This window comes from Dictyostelium discoideum (genome assembly GCF_000004695.1).
Source record: "Dictyostelium discoideum AX4 chromosome 3 chromosome, whole genome shotgun sequence".
Taxonomy (NCBI): domain Eukaryota; phylum Evosea; class Eumycetozoa; order Dictyosteliales; family Dictyosteliaceae; genus Dictyostelium; species Dictyostelium discoideum.
This window is the reverse complement of record NC_007089.4, coordinates 2,837,321-2,859,425: the sequence shown is the minus strand read 5'-3', so window position 1 is coordinate 2,859,425 and position 22,105 is coordinate 2,837,321. Positions and strand designations below refer to the sequence as shown.

General features: G+C 21.6%; 5 protein-coding genes across 5 annotated transcripts; all 5 read right to left on the bottom strand.

The window, feature by feature from the left end:
- Positions 1 to 1,067: 1,067 nt before the first annotated feature.
- DDB_G0280029 (hypothetical protein) lies at positions 1,068 to 5,078 on the bottom strand (the record flags this gene model as incomplete). Its single annotated transcript, XM_636368.1, has 5 exons — positions 1,068 to 3,741; positions 3,930 to 3,987; positions 4,196 to 4,227; positions 4,414 to 4,698; positions 5,029 to 5,078. The coding sequence occupies 5 exons, from the start codon at positions 5,076 to 5,078 to the stop codon at positions 1,068 to 1,070; spliced, it is 3,099 nt and encodes a 1,032-aa protein (XP_641460.1).
- Positions 5,079 to 6,175: 1,097 nt separating this feature from the next.
- Positions 6,176 to 9,901, bottom strand: DDB_G0280003 (hypothetical protein; the record flags this gene model as incomplete). The annotated part of the gene is made up of 5 exons (XM_636367.1): positions 6,176 to 8,723; positions 8,807 to 9,106; positions 9,194 to 9,487; positions 9,616 to 9,721; positions 9,826 to 9,901. 5 exons carry the CDS (start codon positions 9,899 to 9,901, stop codon positions 6,176 to 6,178), a joined length of 3,324 nt encoding a protein of 1,107 aa, XP_641459.1.
- A 542-nt stretch (positions 9,902 to 10,443) lies between these two features.
- Positions 10,444 to 14,203, bottom strand: DDB_G0280001 (hypothetical protein; the record flags this gene model as incomplete). The annotated part of the gene is made up of 6 exons (XM_636366.1): positions 10,444 to 10,449; positions 10,516 to 12,994; positions 13,095 to 13,394; positions 13,519 to 13,812; positions 13,919 to 14,024; positions 14,128 to 14,203. The coding sequence occupies 6 exons, from the start codon at positions 14,201 to 14,203 to the stop codon at positions 10,444 to 10,446; spliced, it is 3,261 nt and encodes a 1,086-aa protein (XP_641458.1).
- A 345-nt stretch (positions 14,204 to 14,548) lies between these two features.
- Positions 14,549 to 18,292, bottom strand: DDB_G0279999 (hypothetical protein; the record flags this gene model as incomplete). Its single annotated transcript, XM_636365.1, has 5 exons — positions 14,549 to 17,087; positions 17,203 to 17,502; positions 17,615 to 17,902; positions 17,998 to 18,103; positions 18,211 to 18,292. 5 exons carry the CDS (start codon positions 18,290 to 18,292, stop codon positions 14,549 to 14,551), a joined length of 3,315 nt encoding a protein of 1,104 aa, XP_641457.1.
- Positions 18,293 to 20,891: 2,599 nt separating this feature from the next.
- On the bottom strand, positions 20,892 to 21,871 carry rpl18 (S60 ribosomal protein L18; the record flags this gene model as incomplete). The annotated part of the gene is made up of 5 exons (XM_636364.1): positions 20,892 to 20,951; positions 21,030 to 21,246; positions 21,313 to 21,491; positions 21,589 to 21,675; positions 21,869 to 21,871. 5 exons carry the CDS (start codon positions 21,869 to 21,871, stop codon positions 20,892 to 20,894), a joined length of 546 nt encoding a protein of 181 aa, XP_641456.1.
- Between the last annotated feature and the right edge of the window lie 234 nt (positions 21,872 to 22,105).

Sequence of the window (22,105 nt, the reverse complement as noted above, 5' to 3'; positions counted from 1 at the left end):
ATTTGGGGGGTGGAAAAATTTTTTAATGGGTTTTTGGAAAAAAAAAAAAAAAAAAAAAAAACCAAACAACAATCCAAAACTTATTATTTTTTTATTTTTTCTTTTCTTTTCTTTTTGTTTTAATTAAAAACAACCAGTAAAAATGAAGGTTTAGTAGTAGTAATAAAGAAGCATCTATAATAATAACACCAACAAAATCAACAACCATAACCTTTCCCAATAAAAATAATAATAATAATAATAATTAGATCAGAGGATAAACATCATCACCATCATCTTCAACAGCATTGCGAAAAAGAGAATGAAAAACATAGAGAACAACAAAAAAAAGAAAAAGAAAAAGATAGAAAACGATAAAGGCATGTACCAAATAATTTCTACTGTGATTGAACATTTGTAAATTGAAACTGAGACAAGAATTGGAACAACAGTACAAAATTGAAAATTCTATATGTCAGTCTATTGAATCTTTTTTTTTTATATATTGCTGATGATAATGGTAATAGTAATAATCGTGGTAATAATAATAATGTGGTAATGTTAATAGTAGTAGTAATAATAATAATAATGGTGGTATGGTAATAATAATGTAATAATAGTGTGGTAGTGGTAATGGTGGTAATGGCAATAATAATGATAATGATAGTAATAGTAGCGGTATGATGTTGCTTTGTATTTGAGATAGCTGGGTACTACTACTCCTAGTAATTTTTTTTTTTTATTTTTCTTTATTTTTATTACCATTTAAATAATTAAAAAAAAAAAAATAATTTCATTTTCAAAAACAAAGGAGAGCCGCATAGGAAATAAAAAAAAAAATAAAAAAAAAAAAAAACTTTATAAATAATATTTATTTTCTCTTTTTTTTTTATTAAAAATAACTTTTTTTTTTGTCTTTAAATTATTATTGTTATTTAAAAGAAATTAATTTATAAATTAATTTAGGTTTAGATTTTATTTTTCCATTTGGAATTGGTTGTCTTTCGAGATTTAAAAAAATTATCATTAAAAAAAAAAAGTAAAATCCAAAATGGACCATACTTTCAAATTTTTTCTATTTTATTTTTTTATTTTTTAAAAGTTCTTAGTTTGAGAAGCTGTATTCTATATCTATTCTTTCTATACATTAGTATAGATATAGTAGCAATTACAGCACAACCTACTACAGGTACAACGACAACGACAGGTATTAACCATTTGTTTTTATTTGTTGATTCATTGCATGATTCTTTAAAATCTGGACTTACTAATACAGAAAAGTCTGGATCAATTAAACATTCTTTGCAATGTGGTAGATTTAGTCCCAACATAACTGATGATGATGATGATGATGAAGATGATTTATTATTATCTTTAATAATTGTACTTGACATAAAAGTTGATCTTGAATCTGCAATTACTTGATTAATGAAACGACCGACTAATGTTTTTGAATTTTTAGAAATTTGAATATAATTTGAAATTTGTTGATTATTTGCATTTGATGTATCAATTGATGTATCTTGTTTATTACAATCATTATTTGAATTTGAATTTGTATCATCTCCAACCGCTGAATAAAATATTAATTGTAATGTATTTAATGAACTTTGATATTGATAATCTTGAATTAAAACTGATAATTTTATTGAATCTTTTTCAACTTTAAACGTTGTTGTTCCAAATGTAAAACTCTTATCTCTTAATTTAATCTCTTCAATAGTGAATGTAATTTTACATGTATTATTAATTAGTTTTTGTGAAAATTTGAAATAATTTGAATCTGGTGTTATTGTTGTATTATCACTTGACCAATTACCTTTTAATTGATGTGATTTTATAATTGAACCATCAATTGAAATTTCATTTAATGATATAATTGAAATTTCATAGATTGTATCTTGATTGGTAAGTTCTATACCTCCTGTATCTTTATTGATTGATGTATTTGTTGGTGGTGCACTTTCAATGATTGTAATTGGAGTACTACAATCGAAACCACTAAATTTATCACTACATTGACATTCACCTGTATTTGAATTACATTTACCATTATTTAAACTTGTACAACTATTTGGACAAGTTTTAATTGGATTTTGATAATTAAATAATCCATTACCATTGAAAATTACATTTGGATTAATTGAATTTATAATTTTAATATTTTTTGTACCTGTACCTGCTCCAAGATTACATTTAATTTCTGTTTCATTAATTGATGTAACAATACAATCTAAACTACCTATAACAATATTATATGATGATAGTAAATTTGTACCATCATTATTATTACCAAACCAACCATTAATTAAAACTTCACCACCATCAATTGAACATGGAATAACTGATGTAATATAATGTGATGGAATATTACAATTTGAACCTTGATAATTTGGTATACATTGACAAATACCAGTTTGATTATTACATGAACCTTGATTTAATGGTGAACTACAATCTGATGTACAAACTTTAAATGGTAATGAACAATCTAAACCTTGATAATTTGGAGAACATTGACAAATACCATTTTGATAATTACATGTACCTTGATTGGATTGAGCATTACAATTTGAGGGACAAGAATGAATTGGTACTGAACAATCAATACCTTGATAACCAATATTACAAATACAAACTCCTGTTGATCTTTCACAAGTACCTGATAATGAACCAGTACAATTATTTGGACAATCAATATTACATTGACCAATTAATGTATTACAAAAACCACCAAGTGAGATACAATCTAATTGACAATTTTTAATTTGTGTAGTTTGATTTAAATATGCAATTACAGATGTTTCTAATATTGTTAAATTGCTATAGTAATAATCTTTAATATTAATTGAAACTTTTCCAATTATATTTTTCTCATATGTTTCAAATGTTAAACATTCAACTTTATAAAATGTTGCAGACACTATTGAACATTGAACATCACCAATAAAGATTTCAATTGATGATATATTATAGTTGAAAAATGATCCTTCTAAAATAACAGAATAGGATTGAACCGTTGCTATTACTGTATTTATAATGGGTGGTTTTTGAATTGTTGATAATGTAAATGTTTTATTTGCTCCTGGAAATTTAAAATTTAAAATCTGGGGTAAATCATATTGAATTACATTACTAGCTACAAATAATTTCGATTGAATCTTTGGAGAAAATGAATAATCAAAACCTGGTACTATAACATTTTCAGTATAAAAACCTAAATCATCACCATATAGAGTGAGTTCTTTTGTTGAGGAATTATATCTAAGGTTTGGTATTAAAGTTGTACATTCTGGTATTGGATCTACATTTGTAAATGAATTTTTACCACCAATAATCATAAATTTAACATAATCACTTAATAAATGACAAGTATAACAAGAAGGTAATTTACCTGATAATTGATTATCACCAATCTTTAAAACAGTAGTACACCATGACGAATCAATAGTTCCTTGAAGTTTATTATTATTTACATCAAATGATGCATAACCTCTATTTCTCCATTCTGTAAAATTATCTGGAATTTGATTAAAAGAAATTGCAATCGTTGAAATTCTTGGATAATTTCCTATAAATTCATTAACACTAGAAAAAGAACTTCCACTAATACCAAGACTAGTAACACTTTGAGGAAGAATAAGAGGAATTTTACCTTGATAATTAAAATCTAAAATAACATTTCTTAAATCAATATAATTTAATATAGTTAAATTTCTTAAATCAACAATAGATGGTGAAATCAAAGCTCCATTAAAGAATCTTTTTTTTTTTTTAAAATAAAAAAAAAAAAAATAATATTATAAATTAGTTCTTTTTTAATAATAAAAATAATAATAATAAATAATAAATAATAATAATAATAATAATAATAATAATAATAATAATAATAATAATAATAATAATAATAATAATAATAATAAAAAATAATAATAATAATAAAAACATACATTGTATATATAAAATTATCATTTGGAATTAAACTAAATTGGGTAAAATCTGAAGTTCCTCTTGCAATGTATAAATAAATTGAATTTATATTTTTTAATGTTAGGAAATGCTAAAACCAAAGCTGAAGGTGAATCGTAGGCTCTAAAAGTAACACTTCCACATTTAACATTATCCATGGGTGGTATATCTTTAAGATCCATTGCTAAACTTGGGATTGGACGCATTCCTCCAACTGGAAAATCATTAATCAATGATATATATCTACTATTCTCACCCCAAGTATTCAATTGAAATTGTCTTTTTTTAAAAAACAATTTTAATTAATTAAATAATATTAATAAAAATGATAATAATAATAATAATAATAATAATAATAATAATAATAATAATAATAATAATAATAATAATAATAATAATAATAATAATAATAATAATAAATATAATAAGAATTAAAAATTAAAAAAAAAAAAAAAAAAAACTTACAAATTTGATAAGGAAGCAATTATTGAAAAATTAATATTAATTTGAGAATTTGGTGGTGGTATATTAGTAATAAAAACATTTTTTAATTTTGTATTAATTTGTGATGAAAATAATTCATTATATTCGATGGTATTATTAGAAAAAGAAATGAATTCAATGGTTGTATTTCCTCTTAAAAAAGATGATGAAATATTTGAATTTGAAATAGTAACTTGTGAAATCTTAGAAAAACATTGAAAATCAAGTGAAGAAATTTGGTATGCATTATTGTTTGATTTTAAAACTCTAATAAATAAAATAAAATAAAATAAAATAAAATAAAATAAAATAAAATAAAATAAAACAAAATTAAATAAAATAAAATAAATAATTAAATAAAATGTAATAAAAAATTAAATGTTAATAGAATTATTTTTTTTTTTTATTTTTTTTTTATTTTTTTATTCATTCTTACAAACCACTAACAAATGTCCCTAGGTTATTTGTAGAACATACTACAATATTACTATTTAAACAATCTATAACAGTATTTATTCCTAAATTTGATAAAAGATGATCTAAGCATATTTCTTTTTTGTGATCCAAAAAAAAAAAAAAAAAAAAAAAAAAAAAAACATATTTAGTATTGTGAATTTTCTTTTTTTTTTTTTTTTTTTTTTATTCATACTTTCACTGTCCTCTAATGTCGAACCTTTGGTAAAATTTAATAACAACAAAGAATATATAATTAAAATGGTAAAAAATTTGATCATCACGACTTTTTGGTTGTTTGCTTAATGAAAAATCATCGTTTTTTTTTTTTTTTATAAAAAAATAATTTTTTAGATTTTCAATCCCAAAAAAAAAAAATAGAAAAAAAAAAGAAAATTTAAACGAGAAATCAAACGGAACCTATAAATATCAAATTATTCGACGAAAAATAAAAATATTACATAAAAATTGAATATTCATATTAATTTGCCAATTTTAATTATAAAATAAAATAAAATAAAATAAAATAAAATAAAATAAAATAAAATAAAATAAAATAAAATAAAATAAAAAATAAAATAAAACAAAAAAAAAAAAAAAATAAAAAAAAATAAAAAAAAAAAATAAAAAAAAAAAATAAAAAAAATAAAAATTTATATGAAAAAAAACTTTTTACGTTGATTTTTTTAATAATTGAAGAAATTTATTTTAAAGGGCGTTATTTTTAAAAAAAAAAATAAAAAAAGAAAATTTAAAAAGATAAAAACATTGGCATTTGAAATAAAAAAAAATATTTTCATTTTTCATTTTTTTTTGAACAAAAATTTAATTTTATTTATTTTTAATATGAATTTAGTATGATAAATAGAAATCTCCTTCAAAAATACACAAAATGACATAAAAAATAAATGTAACCATTTCTTATAATTTTTTTTTTTTTTTTTTTTTTTTTTTTTTTCATTAAAAAAAATAAAAAATAGTTGCACATTCAGAAAGTAATAAAAAAAATTGAAGAATTAAGTTTAGAAATAAAAAAAAAATAAGGGTTACGCCATCCTACTAATGAGACCCAGTTTTTCAAAGAGTCTGATTTTTTATTATTTTTTTTTTTTTGGGGTTTTGAATCCTTCAACAATAACACACCATTTTATTTTGGCATTTAATTAGATAAAACATAAATAGGAAATTAAAAAAAAAAAAAAAAAAAAAAAAAAAATATTATCTAAGACCCATAAATATAGGGCAGATATAGATAATTTCAAACACAAGCGATTTTAAAAAAAATTATTTTTTATTCTTTAAATGGTTTTAATTTGATTGCAATAAATTTTAAATTATATTTATATTTTTTATATAAAACTACAGATAGAGTAAGAATTGCAGCACAACCTACTACAGGTACAACGACAACGACAGGTATTAACCATTTGTTTTTATTTGTTGATTCATTGCATGATTCTTTAAAATCTGGACTTACTAATACTGAAAAGTCTGGATCAATTAAACATTCTTTACAATGTGGTAGATTTAATCCCAACATAACTGATGACGATGAGTTATTATTATTATCTTTAATAATTGTACTTGACATAAAAGTTGATCTTGAATCTGCAATTACTTGATTAATGAAACGACCAACTAATGTTTTTGAATTTTTAGAAATTTGAATATAATTTGAAATTTGTTGATTATTTGCATTTGATGTATCAATTGATGTATCTTGTTTATTACAATCATCATTGTTAGAATTTGAATCATTTCCAACTGCTGAATAAAATATTAATTGTAATGTATTTAATGAACTTTGATATTGATAATCTTGAATTAAAACTGATAATTTTATTGAATCTTTTTCAACTTTAAACGTTGTCGTTCCAAATGTAAAGTTCTTATCTTTTAATTTAATCTCTTCAATAGTAAATGTAATTTTACATGTATTATTAATTAATTTTTGTGAAAATTTGAAATAATTTGAATCTGGTGTTATTGTTGTATTATCGCTTGACCAATTACCTTTTAATTGATGTGATTTTATAATTGAACCATCAATTGAAATTTCATTTAATGATATAATTGAAATTTCATATATTGTATCTTGATTGGTAAGTTCTATACCTCCTGTATCTTTATTGATTGATGTATTTGTTGGTGGTGCACTTTCAATGATTTTAATTGGTGTACTACAATCGAAACCAATGAATTTATCGTTACATTGACATTCACCTGTATTTGAATTACATTTACCATTATTTAAACTTGTACAACTATTTGGACAAGTTTTAATTGGATTTTGATAATTAAATAATCCATTACCATTGAAAATTACATTTGGATTAATTGAATTTATAATTTTAATATTTTTTGTACCTGTACCTGCTCCAAGATTACATTTAATTTCTGTTTCATTAATTGATGTAACAATACAATCTAAACTACCTATAACTATATTATATGATGATAATAAATGTGTACCATCATTATTATTACCAAACCAACCATTAATTAAAACTTCACCACCATCAATTGAACATGGAATAACTGAAGTAATATAATGTGATGGAATATTACAATTTAAACCTTGATAATTTGGTATACATTGACAAATACCAGTTTGATTATTACATGAACCTTGACTTAATGGTGAACTACAATCTGATGTACAAGCTTTAAATGGTAATGAACAATCTAAACCTTGAAAATCAGTATAACAATTGCATACTCCTGTTGAACTATTACATGTACCTGCCAAAGAATTTGTACAATCATTTGGACAATTAAATGAACATTGACCAATTAATGTATTACAAATACCACCAAGTGAGTTACAATCCAACGAACAACTATAAACTGTTGTTGATTGATTTAAATAGGCAAAAAGGTTTGTTTGTAATATTTTTAATTTAGTTGTATAATAACTTTCTACTGTAATTGTAATTTGAGCAAGTGAATTCTTATTATATGATCCTTGAATTAGACAACTAGTTTGATTAAATGTAGTTTGAGTAATTAAACATGTTAAATCATCAACTTTGATTTTAATTGATGATTTATTATAATTAAAAAATGATCCATCAAAAAATAATAAAGCAGATGAAGATGCAACAGTGACTAAATCTACTAATGGTGGTTTTTCAACTGTTGATAATATAAAAGTTTTATTTGCACTTGTAAAATCTAAAGTTAAAATTTCTGGTAAATTTGATTGAGTAAATTTATCACAAAAAAATAATTTTGAATAAATTAAATGATTGAATGATTTTGTTGGTGATGAAACTATTTTAATATCAGTTTCATAGAAACCCAAGTCATCACCATATAGATATAATATATTACTTGATGAATCGAATCTAAGATTTGGTATTAAAGTTGTACATGGTAGAATAGGATTAAAAAGATTTTCAGATACTGTAAAATTAATATATTCATTATACAAATGACAAGCGAAACATGATGGTAAATCACCTGTCAATTTATTTTTTAATAAAGTTGTCATTGTGGTACACCATGATGAATCAACAGTTCCTTGAAAGTTATTCTCACTTATAGAAAATTGATCATAACCTCTATTTTTCCATTCTGAAAAATTAGCGTTAATTTGATTGCCTGGGATAGAAACAATAGAGATATTCGGATAAGCATTCAAAAACTCTTTTACACCAACTGAAAATGAACCATCGGAAATATGAAAATTTTTAACTGTTTGTGGCAAATTAAGTGGAATATGACCTTGATAATTGAAATCTGATGAAACCAACGATAATATTAATTGTTTTAATCCTGATAAATTTCTTAAATCAATTATTCCAGTTGGTGTTGGTGATAAATTTCCTGCCATTTGTCTATATATTATATTATTATTATTTTTATTTTTATTAATATAAATTAAATAAATAATGATTTTTTAAAAAATAATAATAAATACATTATTTTAAAGTTATTTTGATTTGGAATTAAAGCAAATTCACTAAAATCTGAATATCCTTGATTAATGAAAATATAGAAATTTGTAATATATTTTAAAGTTTGAATATTGCTGTATCCTTTACTAGTAGGTGAATTAAAAGTTCTTATATTAAGACCGTTCAAAATAATATTATCCATTGGTGGTAAATCTTTAATATCCATTGCAATTTGAGTAAATGATTTCGTACTACCAGCTGGGATATCATTAATCAATATGATATAATCAGATGATGAACTTACTTTTATAATACTAAAAATACTTTTTTTAAAAAAATAAATAAATAAATAAATAAATAAATAAATTAATAAATAAAATAAATAAAATATAAAAAAAAAAAAACCTTACAAAATTGACGCTCTATTAAGGTATGATAATTTGATATTAACAGTATTTGATATTTGAAGTGGATCTATTCTATCAAAAGACAAATACGTTATATTTGAATTGATTATTGTTGAAAATAAATTACTATAAGTAGTAGAGCAATTGTGAAAGGAGAGTGCTACTTCGGTGGGGAATGGTCCTTCTAAAAATGTTGATGAAATTTTTAAATCTGAAATACTAATTGATATAACCTTTGAAAAACATTGAAAATCAACTTGAGAAAATTCGTGTGTGGATGTATATGATTTTATATTTCTTTTTTTTTATTAAACATTTAAAAAGAAGTTAAACAAATAATTTAAATAAATAATTAGTTTTTGGAATTTTATTCCTAATTTTTTTTTTTTTTTTTTTTTTTTTTTTTTTTTTTTTTTTTTACATACAAAACGCTAACAAATTGTCCATTACAACCTGTATAATTTGATGAACAATAATCTGATGTTTGAATATTAACACCCAAATTTGAAAATATTTGACCAAGGCATTGTTCTTTTAATTGATGTGGATGGGTGTGAAAAAAAAAAAAAAAAAAAATAAAAAAGGATGAGTAATAAATAATTTTTTTTATTTTTTTATTTTTTTATTTTTCGTACCCTCTTGTAAATTTAATTGACCCTTGACAACATTTATTACAAAATAGGAAATAAATAAAATCAAAAGAAATTTCATTATATAAAATATATTTTGCTAAAAATAAAAAAATATAAAATAAAATAAAAATTTTGGGCAAGGAAAAAAGTAAAAAAAAAAAAAAAAAAAAAAAAACGATTTTGGATATTTATTGTTTTTCTCTGAATTAAAGATTATTTCAGATTTTTTTTTTTTTTTTTGATTACTCACATTTTCAATTTTTTAAAACGAATAAAAATTATAATAATTACTTTTTAGAAATTTATTAATATAAATTAAAATTTGATTTATCGATTAGATTCCATTTTTTTAAAAAAAAAAAAAAAAAAAAAAAAAAAAAAAAAAAAAATATTAGTGACTATAATGATAATCTAAAATGTTGAGTGAATCTTGTGAATATTTGGTGAAAATATAAAATTTGCATTTTCTAAATGGTCATGCTTTTTTGGTTTTCCAAAACAATCAAGTTTATAGAGTCACCAACATAATAAATAATAAATTCTTTTTTTTTTTTTTTTTTTTTTAAATGGTTTTAATTTGATTGCAATAAATTTTAAAATTGTGAAAAATTCTTTTTTATTTTATTGCTTTTTAAATGGTTTTAATTTGATTGCAATAAATTTTAAATTATATTTATATTTTTTAAAAAAAACAATAGATAGAGTAACAATTACAGCACAACCTACTACAGGTACAATGACAACGACAGGTATTAACCATTTGTTTTTATTTGTTGATTCATTGCATGATTCTTTAAAATCTGGACTTACCAATACTGAAAAGTCTGGATCAATTAAACATTCTTTACAATGTGGTAGATTTAATCCCAACATAACTGATGACGATGAGTTATTATCATTATCTTTAATAATTGTACTTGACATAAAAGTTGATCTTGAATCTGCAATTACTTGATTAATGAAACGACCGACTAATGTTTTTGAATTTTTAGAAATTTGAATATAATTTGAAATTTGTTGATTATTTGCATTTGATGTATCAATTGATGTATCTTGTTTATTACAATCATCATTGTTAGAATTTGAATCATTTCCAACTGCTGAATAAAATATTAATTGTAATGTATTTAATGAACTTTGATATTGATAATCTTGAATTAAAACTGATAATTTTATTGAATCTTTTTCAACTTTAAACGTTGTCGATCCAAATGTAAAACTCTTATCTTTTAATTTAATCTCTTCAATAGTAAATGTAATTTTACATGTATTATTAATTAATTGTTGTGAAAATTTGAAATAATTTGAATCTGGTGTTATTGTTGTATTATCGCTTGACCAATTACCTTTTAATTGATGTGATTTAATAATTGAACCATCAATTGAAATTTCATTTAATGATATAATTGAAATTTCATATATTGTATCTTGATTGGTAAGTTCTATACCTCCTGTATCTTTATTGATTGATGTATTTGTTGGTGGTGCACTTTCAATGATTTTAATTGGTGTACTACAATCGAAACCACTAAATTTATCGTTACATTGACATTCACCTGTATTTGAATTACATTTACCATTATTTAAACTTGTACAACTATTTGGACAAGTTTTAATTGGATTTTGATAATTAAATAATCCATTACCATTGAAAATTACATTTGGATTAATTGAATTTATAATTTTAATATTTTTTGTACCTGTACCTGCTCCAAGATTACATGTAATTGTTGTTTCATTAATTGATGTAACAATACAATCTAAACTACCTATAACTATATTATATGATGATAATAAATGTGTACCATCATTATTATTGCCAAACCAACCATTAATTAAAACTTCACCACCATCAATTGAACATGGAATAACTGAAGTAATATAATGTGATGGAATATTACAATTTGAACCTTGATAATTTGGTATACATTGACAAATACCAGTTTGATTATTACATGAACCTTGACTTAATGGTGAACTACAATCTGATGTACAAGCTTTAAATGGTAATGAACAATCTAAACCTTGAAAATCAGTATAACAATTGCATACTCCTGTTGAACTATTACATGTACCTGCCAAAGAATTTGCACAATCATTTGGACAATTAAATGAACATTGACCTGTTAATGTATTACAAATACCACCAAGTGAGTTACAATCCAACGAACAACTATAAACTGTTGTTGATTGATTTAAATAAGCAAAAAGGTTTGTTTGTAATATTTTTAATTTAGTAGTATAATAACTTTCTACTGTAATTGTAATTTGAGCAAGTGAATTCTTATTATATGATCCTTGAATTAGACAACTAGTTTGATTAAATGTAGTTTGAGTAATTAAACATGTTAAATCATCAACTTTGATTTTAATTGATGATTTATTATAATTAAAAAATGATCCATCAAAAAATAATAAAGCAGATGAAGATGCAACAGTGACTAAATCTACCAATGGTGGTTTTTCAACTGTTGATAATATAAAAGTTTTATTTGCACTTGTAAAATCTAAAGTTAAAATTTCTGGTAAATTTGATTGAGTAAATTTATCACAATAAAATAATTTTGAATAAATTAAATGATTGAATAAGTTTGTTGGTGATGAAACTATTTTAATATCAATATCAAAGAAACCCAAGTCATCGCCATATAGATATAATATATTACTTGATGAATCGAATCTAAGATTTGGTATTAAAGTTGTACATGGTAGAATAGGATTAAAAAGATTTTCAGATACTGTAAAATTAATATATGCATTATACAAATGACAAGCAAAACATGATGGTAAATCACCTGTCAATTTATTTTGGGAAATAGTTATTATTGTGGTACACCATGATGTATCAACAGTTCCTTGAAATCTATTCCCACTTATAGAAAATTGATCATAACCTCTATTTTTCCATTCTGAAAAATTAGCATTAATTTGATTACTTGTGATAAAAACAGTATAGATATTTGGGTGGGCATTCAAAAACTCTTTTACACCAACTGAAAATGAACCACCAGAAATATCAAAACTTGTAACTGTTTGTGGTAAATTAAGTGGAATATTACCCTGATAATTGAAATCTGATGAAACCAACGATAATTTTAATAGTTCTAATCCTGATAAATTTCTTAAATCAATTATTCCTGCTGGTGTTGGTAATAATTTTCCTGTAAATGATCTATATTATTATTATTATTATTATTATTATTATAAATTATTATTATTATTAATATAAATTAAATAAATAATAAAAAATAATAATAAATAATAATAAATACATTGTTTTAAAGTTATTTTGATTTGGAATTAAAGAAAATTGATTAAAATCTGAATATCCTAGAATATTTATTATATTCAAACTTGTAATATATTTTAAAGTTTGAATATTGCTGTATCCTTTACTAGTAGGTGAATCATAAGTTCTTAGACTAAGACCTTTCAAAATAATATTATCCATTGGTGGTAAATCTTTAATATCCATTGAAATTTGAGTAAATGATTTCGTACTTTCAGCTGGGATATCATTGATCAATATGATATAATTAGTTGATGAATCTACATTTATCAAACTAAAAACACTAAAAAAAAAAAATAAAAAAAAAAAAGAATAAAAAAAAAATAAAAAAACAAATCAATAAATAAAATAAATTGTAAATAAATAAAAAAATATAAAAAATATAAAAAAAAAAAAAAAAAACTTACAAAATTGATGCTCTATTAAGGTATGATAATTTGATATTAATAGTAGTTGATATTTGAAGTGGATCTATTTTATAAAAAGACAAACTTATTATATTTGAATTGATTATTGTTGAAAATAAATTACTATAAGTAGTAGAGCAATTACTAAAGGAAAGTGCTACTTCACTAGGGAATGGTCCTATTAAAAATGTTGATGAAATTTTTAAATCTGAAATACTAATTGATGTAACCTTTGAAAAACATTGAAAATCAATTTGAGAAAATTCGTGTGTAGATGTATATGATTTTATATCTCTTTTTTTTTATATAAGGTAAAAAGAATTAAATAAATATTTAAAAATAAATAATTAGTTATTGAAATTTTAATATTAATTTTTTTTTTTTTTTTTTTTTTACATACAAAACGTTAACAAATTGTCCATTACAAACTGCATAATTTGATGAACAATAATCTGATATTTGAATATTAACACCCAAATTTGAAAATATTTGACCAAGGCATTGTTCTTTTAATTGATGTGGGTGTGAAAAAAAAAAAATAAAATAAAAAAAAAAAAAGGGGTGAGTAATAAAATAATTTTTTTTTTTTTTATTTTTTATTTTTCATACCCTCTTGTAAATTTAATTGACCCTTAACTAAATTTATTATTAAATAGGAAATAAATAAAATCAAAAGAAATTTCATTATATTAAATATATTTTGTTAAAAATAAAATAAATTAAAATAAAATAAAAAATTTTGGGCAATGAAAAAGTAAAAAAAAAAATAATTATGATTGAAAATGTAAAAAAAAAAAAAAAAAAAAAAAAACAATTTTGATTTATGGTTTTTCTCTGAATTAGATTTTTCTAGATTTTTTTTTCAGATTTTTTTTTTATTTGGTTACGTTTTCAGTCTTTTAAAACCAACAAGAATTATAATAATAACTTTTTAAAAAGTTATTAATAAAAATAAAAATTTGATATATGTATTAGATTCAATTAAAAAAAAAAAATGAAAAAAAAAATGAAAAAATATTTTTTTATTTTATTATTTTTTAAATGGTTTTAATTTGATTGCAATAAATTTTAAATTATATTTATATTTTTTAAAAAAAACAATAGATAGAGTAACAATTACAGCACAACCTACTACAGGTACAATGACAACGACAGGTATTAGCCATTTGTTTTTTGATTCATTGCATGATTCTTTAAAATCTGGACTTACTAATACAGAAAAGTCTGGATCAATTAAACATTCTTTACAATGTGGTAGATTTAATCCTAACATAACTGATGATGATGAATTATTATTATTATCTTTAATAATTGTACTTGACATAAAAGTTGATCTTGAATCTGCAATTACTTGATTAATGAAACGACCGACTAATGTTTTTGAATTTTTAGAAATTTGAATATAATTTGAAATTTGTTGATTATTTGCATTTGATGTATCAATTGATGTATCTTGTTTATTACAATCATCATTTGAGTCTGTATCATCCCCAACTGCTGAATAAAATATTAATTGTAATGTATTTAATGAACTTTGATATTGATAATCTTGAATTAAAACTGATAATTTTATTGAATCTTTTTCAACTTTAAACGTTGTCGTTCCAAATGTAAAGTTCTTATCTTTTAATTTAATCTCTTCAATAGTAAATGTAATTTTACATGTATTATTAATTAATTGTTGTGAAAATTTGAAATAATTTGAATCTGGTGTTATTGTTGTATTATCGCTTGACCAATTACCTTTTAATTGATGTGATTTAATAATTGAACCATCAATTGAAATTTCATTTAATGATATAATTGAAATTTCATAGATTGTATCTTGATTGGTAAGTTCTATACCTCCTGTATCTTTATTGATTGATGTATTTGTTGATGGTGCACTTTCAATGATTTTAATTGGTGTACTACAATCGAAACCACTAAATTTATCGTTACATTGACATTCACCTGTATTTGAATTACATTTACCATTATTTAAACTTGTACAACTATTTGGACAAGTTTTAATTGGATTTTGATAATTAAATAATCCATTACCATTGAAAATTACATTTGGATTAATTGAATTTATAATTTTAATATTTTTTGTACCTGTACCTGCTCCAAGATTACATGTAATTGTTGTTTCATTAATTGATGTAACAATACAATCTAAACTACCTATAACTATATTATATGATGATAATAAATGTGTACCATCATTATTATTGCCAAACCAACCATTAATTAAAACTTCACCACCATCAATTGAACATGGAATAACTGATGAAATATAATGTGATGGAATTTTACAATTTAAACCTTGATAATTTGGTATACATTGACAAATACCAGTTTGATTATTACATGAACCTTGACTTAATGGTGAACTACAATCTGATGTACAAGCTTTAAATGGTAATGAACAATCTAAACCTTGAAAATCAGTATAACAATTGCATACTCCTGTTGAACTATTACATGTACCTGCCAAAGAATTTGTACAATCATTTGGACAATTAAATGAACATTGACCAATTAATGTATTACAAATACCACCAAGTGAGTTACAATCTAATGAACAACTATAAACAGTTGTTGATTGATTTAAATAAGCAAAAAGGTTTGTTTGTAAATTTTTTAAATTACTGGTGTAATAACTTTCTACTGAAATTGAAATTTTAGCAATTGAATTCTTATTATAAAATCCTTGAATTAGACAACTGATTTGATTAAATGTAGTTTGAGTAATTAAACATGTTAAATCTTCAATTTGAATTTTAATTGATGATTTATTATAATTAAAAAATGAACCATCAAAAAATAACAAACCAGATGAAGATGCAACAGTTACTAAATTTACTAATGGTGATTTTTCAATTGTTGATAATGTGAAATTTTTATTTGCACTTTTAAAAAATATATCTAAAGTTTCTGGTAAATTTGATAGAGTAAATGCATCACAATAAAATAATTTTGAATAAATTAAAGGATTGAAAAATTTTGTTTCTGATAAAGTTACTTTAATATCATTTGTGTAGAAACCCAAGTCATCACCATATAGATATAATAGATTACTTGATGAATTGAATCTAAGATTTGGTATTAAAGTTGTACATGGTGGAATAGGATTAAAATGATTTTGAGATATTGAACTATTAATTAGTGTACTATACAAATGACAAGCAAAACATGATGGTAAATCACCTGTCAATTTATTTCTGGATAATGTTGCTATTGTGGCACACCATGACGAGTCAACAGTTCCTTGAAATCTATTCCCACTTATAGAAAATTGATCATAACCTCTATTTTTCCACTCTGAAAAATTACCATCCATTTGATTGTTTAAGATATAAACCTCAGAGATATTTGGATAAGCATTCAAAAACTCTTTTACTCCAACTGAAAATAAACCCTCTGAAATCTGAAAATGTTGAACTGTTTGTGGTAGAATAAGTGGAATATTACCTTGATAATTAAAATTTAGTGAAACTGACATTAATTTTAATAAATTCAATTTTAATAAATTTCTTAAATCAATTCTACCTGTTGATGCTGGTGATAAATTTCCTGAAAATGATCTAATTTATTAAAAAAGTAATAATAATAAAGATAATAATACATATTTTATTAATAATTGGGAAAAATAATAATAATAATATTATTAATAATAATAATTTTAAAAAAAATATATACAATTGTTTTATGTTATTTTGATTTGGAATTAAAGCAAATTCACTAAAATCTGAATATCCCTGTTCAATGAAAATATACAAATAAGAAATATTCTTTAAAGTTTTAATATTATTGTATCCTTTATTAGTGGGTGCATTATAAGTTCTTAAACTTAGACTTTCAACAATAACATTATCCATTGGTGGTAAATCTTTAATATCAATTACTATTTGAGAAAATTGGTTCATACTATCAACTGGGAAATCATTAATCAATGTAATATTATCGGTGGATGAATCCAATTTTTTCAATCTAAATAAACTATTTTTTAGAAAAAAAAAATAATAAATTAATTTTAGGTTTTGAATTTTAAATTATAAATAATATTAATAGGATAACTTTTTTTTTTTTTTTTTTTTGGCAAAATACTTACAAAAAACTAACTTTATTAAGGAATGATAAGTTAATATTAATAGGTAATGACTGTGGAGGTATTGTATCAATTGATAAATGAACTATACTTGAATGAATTGGTGTATTAAAAAAAGTATTATAAGTTGTAGAACAATTTTGAAAGGAAAGAGCAATTCCATTAGGGAGTGGTCCTTCCAAAAAATCAAATGAAATTTTTAAATTTGATAGAAAAAGTGTTGAAAGCTTTGAAAAACATTGAAAATCAACTTGAGAAAATTCGTATGTAGATGTATATGAGTTTATGTTTCTTTTTTTGTATATAAGATAAAAAGAAGTTAAATAAATAATTAAAATAATTAGTTATTGAAATTTTAATTCTTAGTTTTTTTTTTTTTTACTTACAAACCAGTAACAAATTGTCCATTACAACTTGCATAATTTAATGAACAATAATCTACTGGATCAATACTTAATTCTAAATTTGAATAAATATTAGTAAGGCATTGTCCTTTTTAAATGAAATAAATGTTTAAAAAATAAATAAAAAAAAAAAAAAAATATAATTAGTAAACAAATATCTTTCTTTTTATTTTTTTTTTTTTTTTTTTTTCATACCATTTTGAGTATTTAATTGACCTTTGATAGCATTTATAATTAACAAGTAAGAAATTAATAAAATAAAAAGAAATTTGGTCATCTTATAAGAAGATTATGTTGGTTTAAAAAAAAAATAAAAAATAAAAAATAAAAAATAAAAATAAAAAAAAAAAAAATAAATCATAATTTGGATTTTTTTTTGAAAATAAAAGATATTTTTAGATTTTTTTTTTAGGATGGGTTGGTTTGTTTGAAATAAAATTATATTTTTTATCTAATAAAACTTATCCATTTTTTAACTTTTTTTAACTTTATTTTACTTTTTTTTGGATATGTTATCCAATTATTTAACCTATCGATTATCCTTAAAATTTTGAAATATTATCCAGATGAGTTAAAACACTAATTAATAAAAGTTATTATAAAAAAAAAAAAAATGCACTTATCTTAAAATATAATTTAAACAAATAATGAAATGAATTATTATCATTATTAATAAGTTATAAAAAAAGAGCTATTTTGAATTAATTTTAAAAAAAATAAAAGAATAAACAAAATAAATAAAAAAAATAAAAAAAAAAAAAACAAAAAAAAAAAAAAAAAAAAAAAAAAAAATGGAAAAATTAATATAAAACCTATTAAAAAAAAACATGGAATGGAAAGGAAATTAAAAAATACCCCCTTTTTTTTAAAGGTGGAGAAAGGAATATCACAAGTTTTCCACTTTTTTTTTGCATATAAAATTTAAATAATTTTTTTTTTACAAGAGTTAATTCGTTAATACAAGTCCTTCTAAAGGATCCTCTTGGTCGTATCATTTAAAAAAAAAAAAAAAAAAAATGAATAAATAAATAAAACACAAATAATTTTTTTTTTTTAAAATTAACTATTTTGTGTTGAAAAAAAAAAAAAAATATAGCATATAACATGTGGAAATTTAAAATAAAACTTTTTCATGATTTATAATTTCAAAAAATTTTAAAAAAAATAAAGAAATTAAATAAAGAGAAATATATAGATGGATGTAATTTTTTATATTAATTTCATTTATTTTATTATAGGATGAAAAAAAAATTTTCACTATATAATTAAAATATATCAAAAAAAAAAAATTCTTTATGTGTAATTATTTTTTTTTTTTTTTATTTTATATGAGAAAAAAAAAAAAAACAAAGACATTAAAAACATTGATTACTTAATTTTCTTTATATAATTTCTTTATATATTTTTAAATTTCTCTTTTTTTTAGTTATTTTATTTTTTATTATAATTTTTGGGAGGGTTTATTTTAAATTTCCTCATTTGTGTTTTCCACTTTTTTTTTTCCAAGAGTTTTCACAAAAGAATAAGCTATTGTTTAATTTATGAATTTTTAATTGAACCTAAATAATATATTTTTTTAAAATTATTTTTTTTTTTAAAATCATAAGTTAATATTAAGATTTTTGTTATAGGTATTTTACATATAATTAACTTTCTAATATTTAATAATTTAATTTTTTAATTTTTTTTCGTTAATATTATTTTTTGAGTTTGAGATAAAAATAAAAAAATAAAATAATTAATTACCTTTTTTAATTTTATATTTCATTTTTTTTTTTTTTATCTCTATACAATAATTTCTTTTTTTACATAAAGATTTTTAGGTGTGTAATAGACCTTAATAACAATAAAAAAAAAAAAAAAAAAAAATATATAATTAAAAATAATAAGAGCAAATAAATGACAGAAACAAAAAAAAAACAAAATCAAATTTAATTTTGTGTTTTGTTTTGCTGAATATAATTGATTTTTTATTTTTTAATTTTTTGGTAAAGATTGATTATGATGACAATAATCAAACGTAAACAAAACAAATAAAAAAAAGCTACGAAATGTTGGTTTTAAAAAATCCTAGGTTTTAAAAAAAAAAACAATAACTGCACACAAAATCCTTGGTTGAGTGTCTTTAAAAAATGCACAAAAAATAAATAATAAAAATTTTAGATAGTTTTTTTTTTTTTGTTTAATGGGTGACTTTATTCTCTTAATTGCCTTGTGGTTTCTAATTGTTTCTAGTTGTGGAGTTCTTGAACTGATTCAAGTGATACAGAGTAATTGAATCTAAAAAAGTATAAAAAAAAAAAATAATAACAAATAAATAATAAATATTGTTGTATTTTGTTTATTTTTATTTTATTTTTGGATGTTAGTTCTGTATAATTGGTATTGTTTTTTTTAAGTTTTGAATTTTTATCAAAAAAAAGGTTGCTCAACTTACAATCTTAAACTATAATTTAGAAAAAAACATTTAAATATTGAGATATTTTGTTAACTAATTTTTTGGTTTTTTTTAGTAAAACAAAATATTATTTAGTTTTAAATAGTAATAATTAATAAATACATCATACTAAATTCTTGTGTAATGAATTTTTGGTTTACAATTTTATAAAATTGTTGCTGTGATTGATATAAGGACAAAAATCAAACAATTAACATTAAAAAATTAATCAAATAATAAACATTAAAAAAAAAAATCAAACAATTAACACTAAAAAAAAAACAATAACAAGTTGCAAAGCATCTTTGTTATCCTTTTAAAAGCATATTAAATAAACAACAGAAACAAAATACCGAATGTCTTTAAAAAATGTACAAAAAAAATAATAATTTTAAAAAGTCTTTTGTTTTTAATGGGCGACTTTATTTTCTTTTTGCCTTTATGGATTTCTGGTCTTTGATCTTTGGAATTTAATACCTTCTGAACGGACATAAGGACGCTATTTAAATTAAAAGATAAATGTATTAGTGTTTGAGTTTTAATTAAAAATTATAAGACTTTATAAAATTATACATACAGCATGGGAACCTGGTAAACCTGGAGCTCTACCGAAATGTTTGTAGACTTCTCTAGCTTTGGTAACACCTTTGATTAAGAAAGTGTTGTTACCTCTTGGTCTAACTAAAGCGAATTGATCGAAAGATAATGCTTTACCACCAGCTTTGACGATTCTTGAACGAGCAGTTTCAGTGAATCTTAATGCACAAACAGTGAGTTTTGGGCAGTCTAATAATCTATATTTTGTTTATTTTCAATTAATCTCTGTTTTCTTATATCTTTTTTTTTATTTAACAACTTACCTTTCATCATCAACAACGGTACCAACACAAACAGCAATCTTACCGCTCTTTCTGTCCTTCATTAAATTGGCAATTCTTGAGATTGAAACTGGTGGTCTATTGGTTTTAGTTTGTAATAATCTCTTTAAGACAACCTTGTTGAACTTGGAGTTGGTTCTACGGGCTAAGAAACGGTATAACTAAAATATAAAATAAATATCAATTAATTGCTGTCCTTTTCATCCTATATAATATCATTTATCCTAACCTATATTATGTAATTATTAAAATACAAACTTTGACTAAGAGTGCATGGTATGGATTTTGAGAGACTAAAGTCTTTCTACCGGTCTTTCTTAAGAATCTTTTGGATTTATCGATGGCCTATGATATTGTTATGTTAGTAACTGTTTTCTCTCTCTCTTTATATTTTTTTTTTATTTTATTTTATGTATTGATATTGTTCAATCCTTTATTAATTTGATAGATTGAATGAATATTGAATGGATTATGTCAAGACTGTCATAGTTCCGACATGTGATATGTGATAACGTGTGTGAAATCAGATAGAACGTACCATTGTGTATTTGTGAAAACTAACAACGATTATTCAAAAAAAAAATTAAAAAATATCGAGTTAAAAATTTGAAAAATTATTTCGAATTTTTTTTTTTTTTTTTTTTTCAGTTGTTTGTTACCGTTTTTCATGGCCAAAAAAAATTAAAAAAAAATATAAAAATTAATCATAGATTAATGTAAAAAAAAAAAAAAGATAAAAAAAAGAATATATTGTAACTCTTTTTTTAAAAAAATT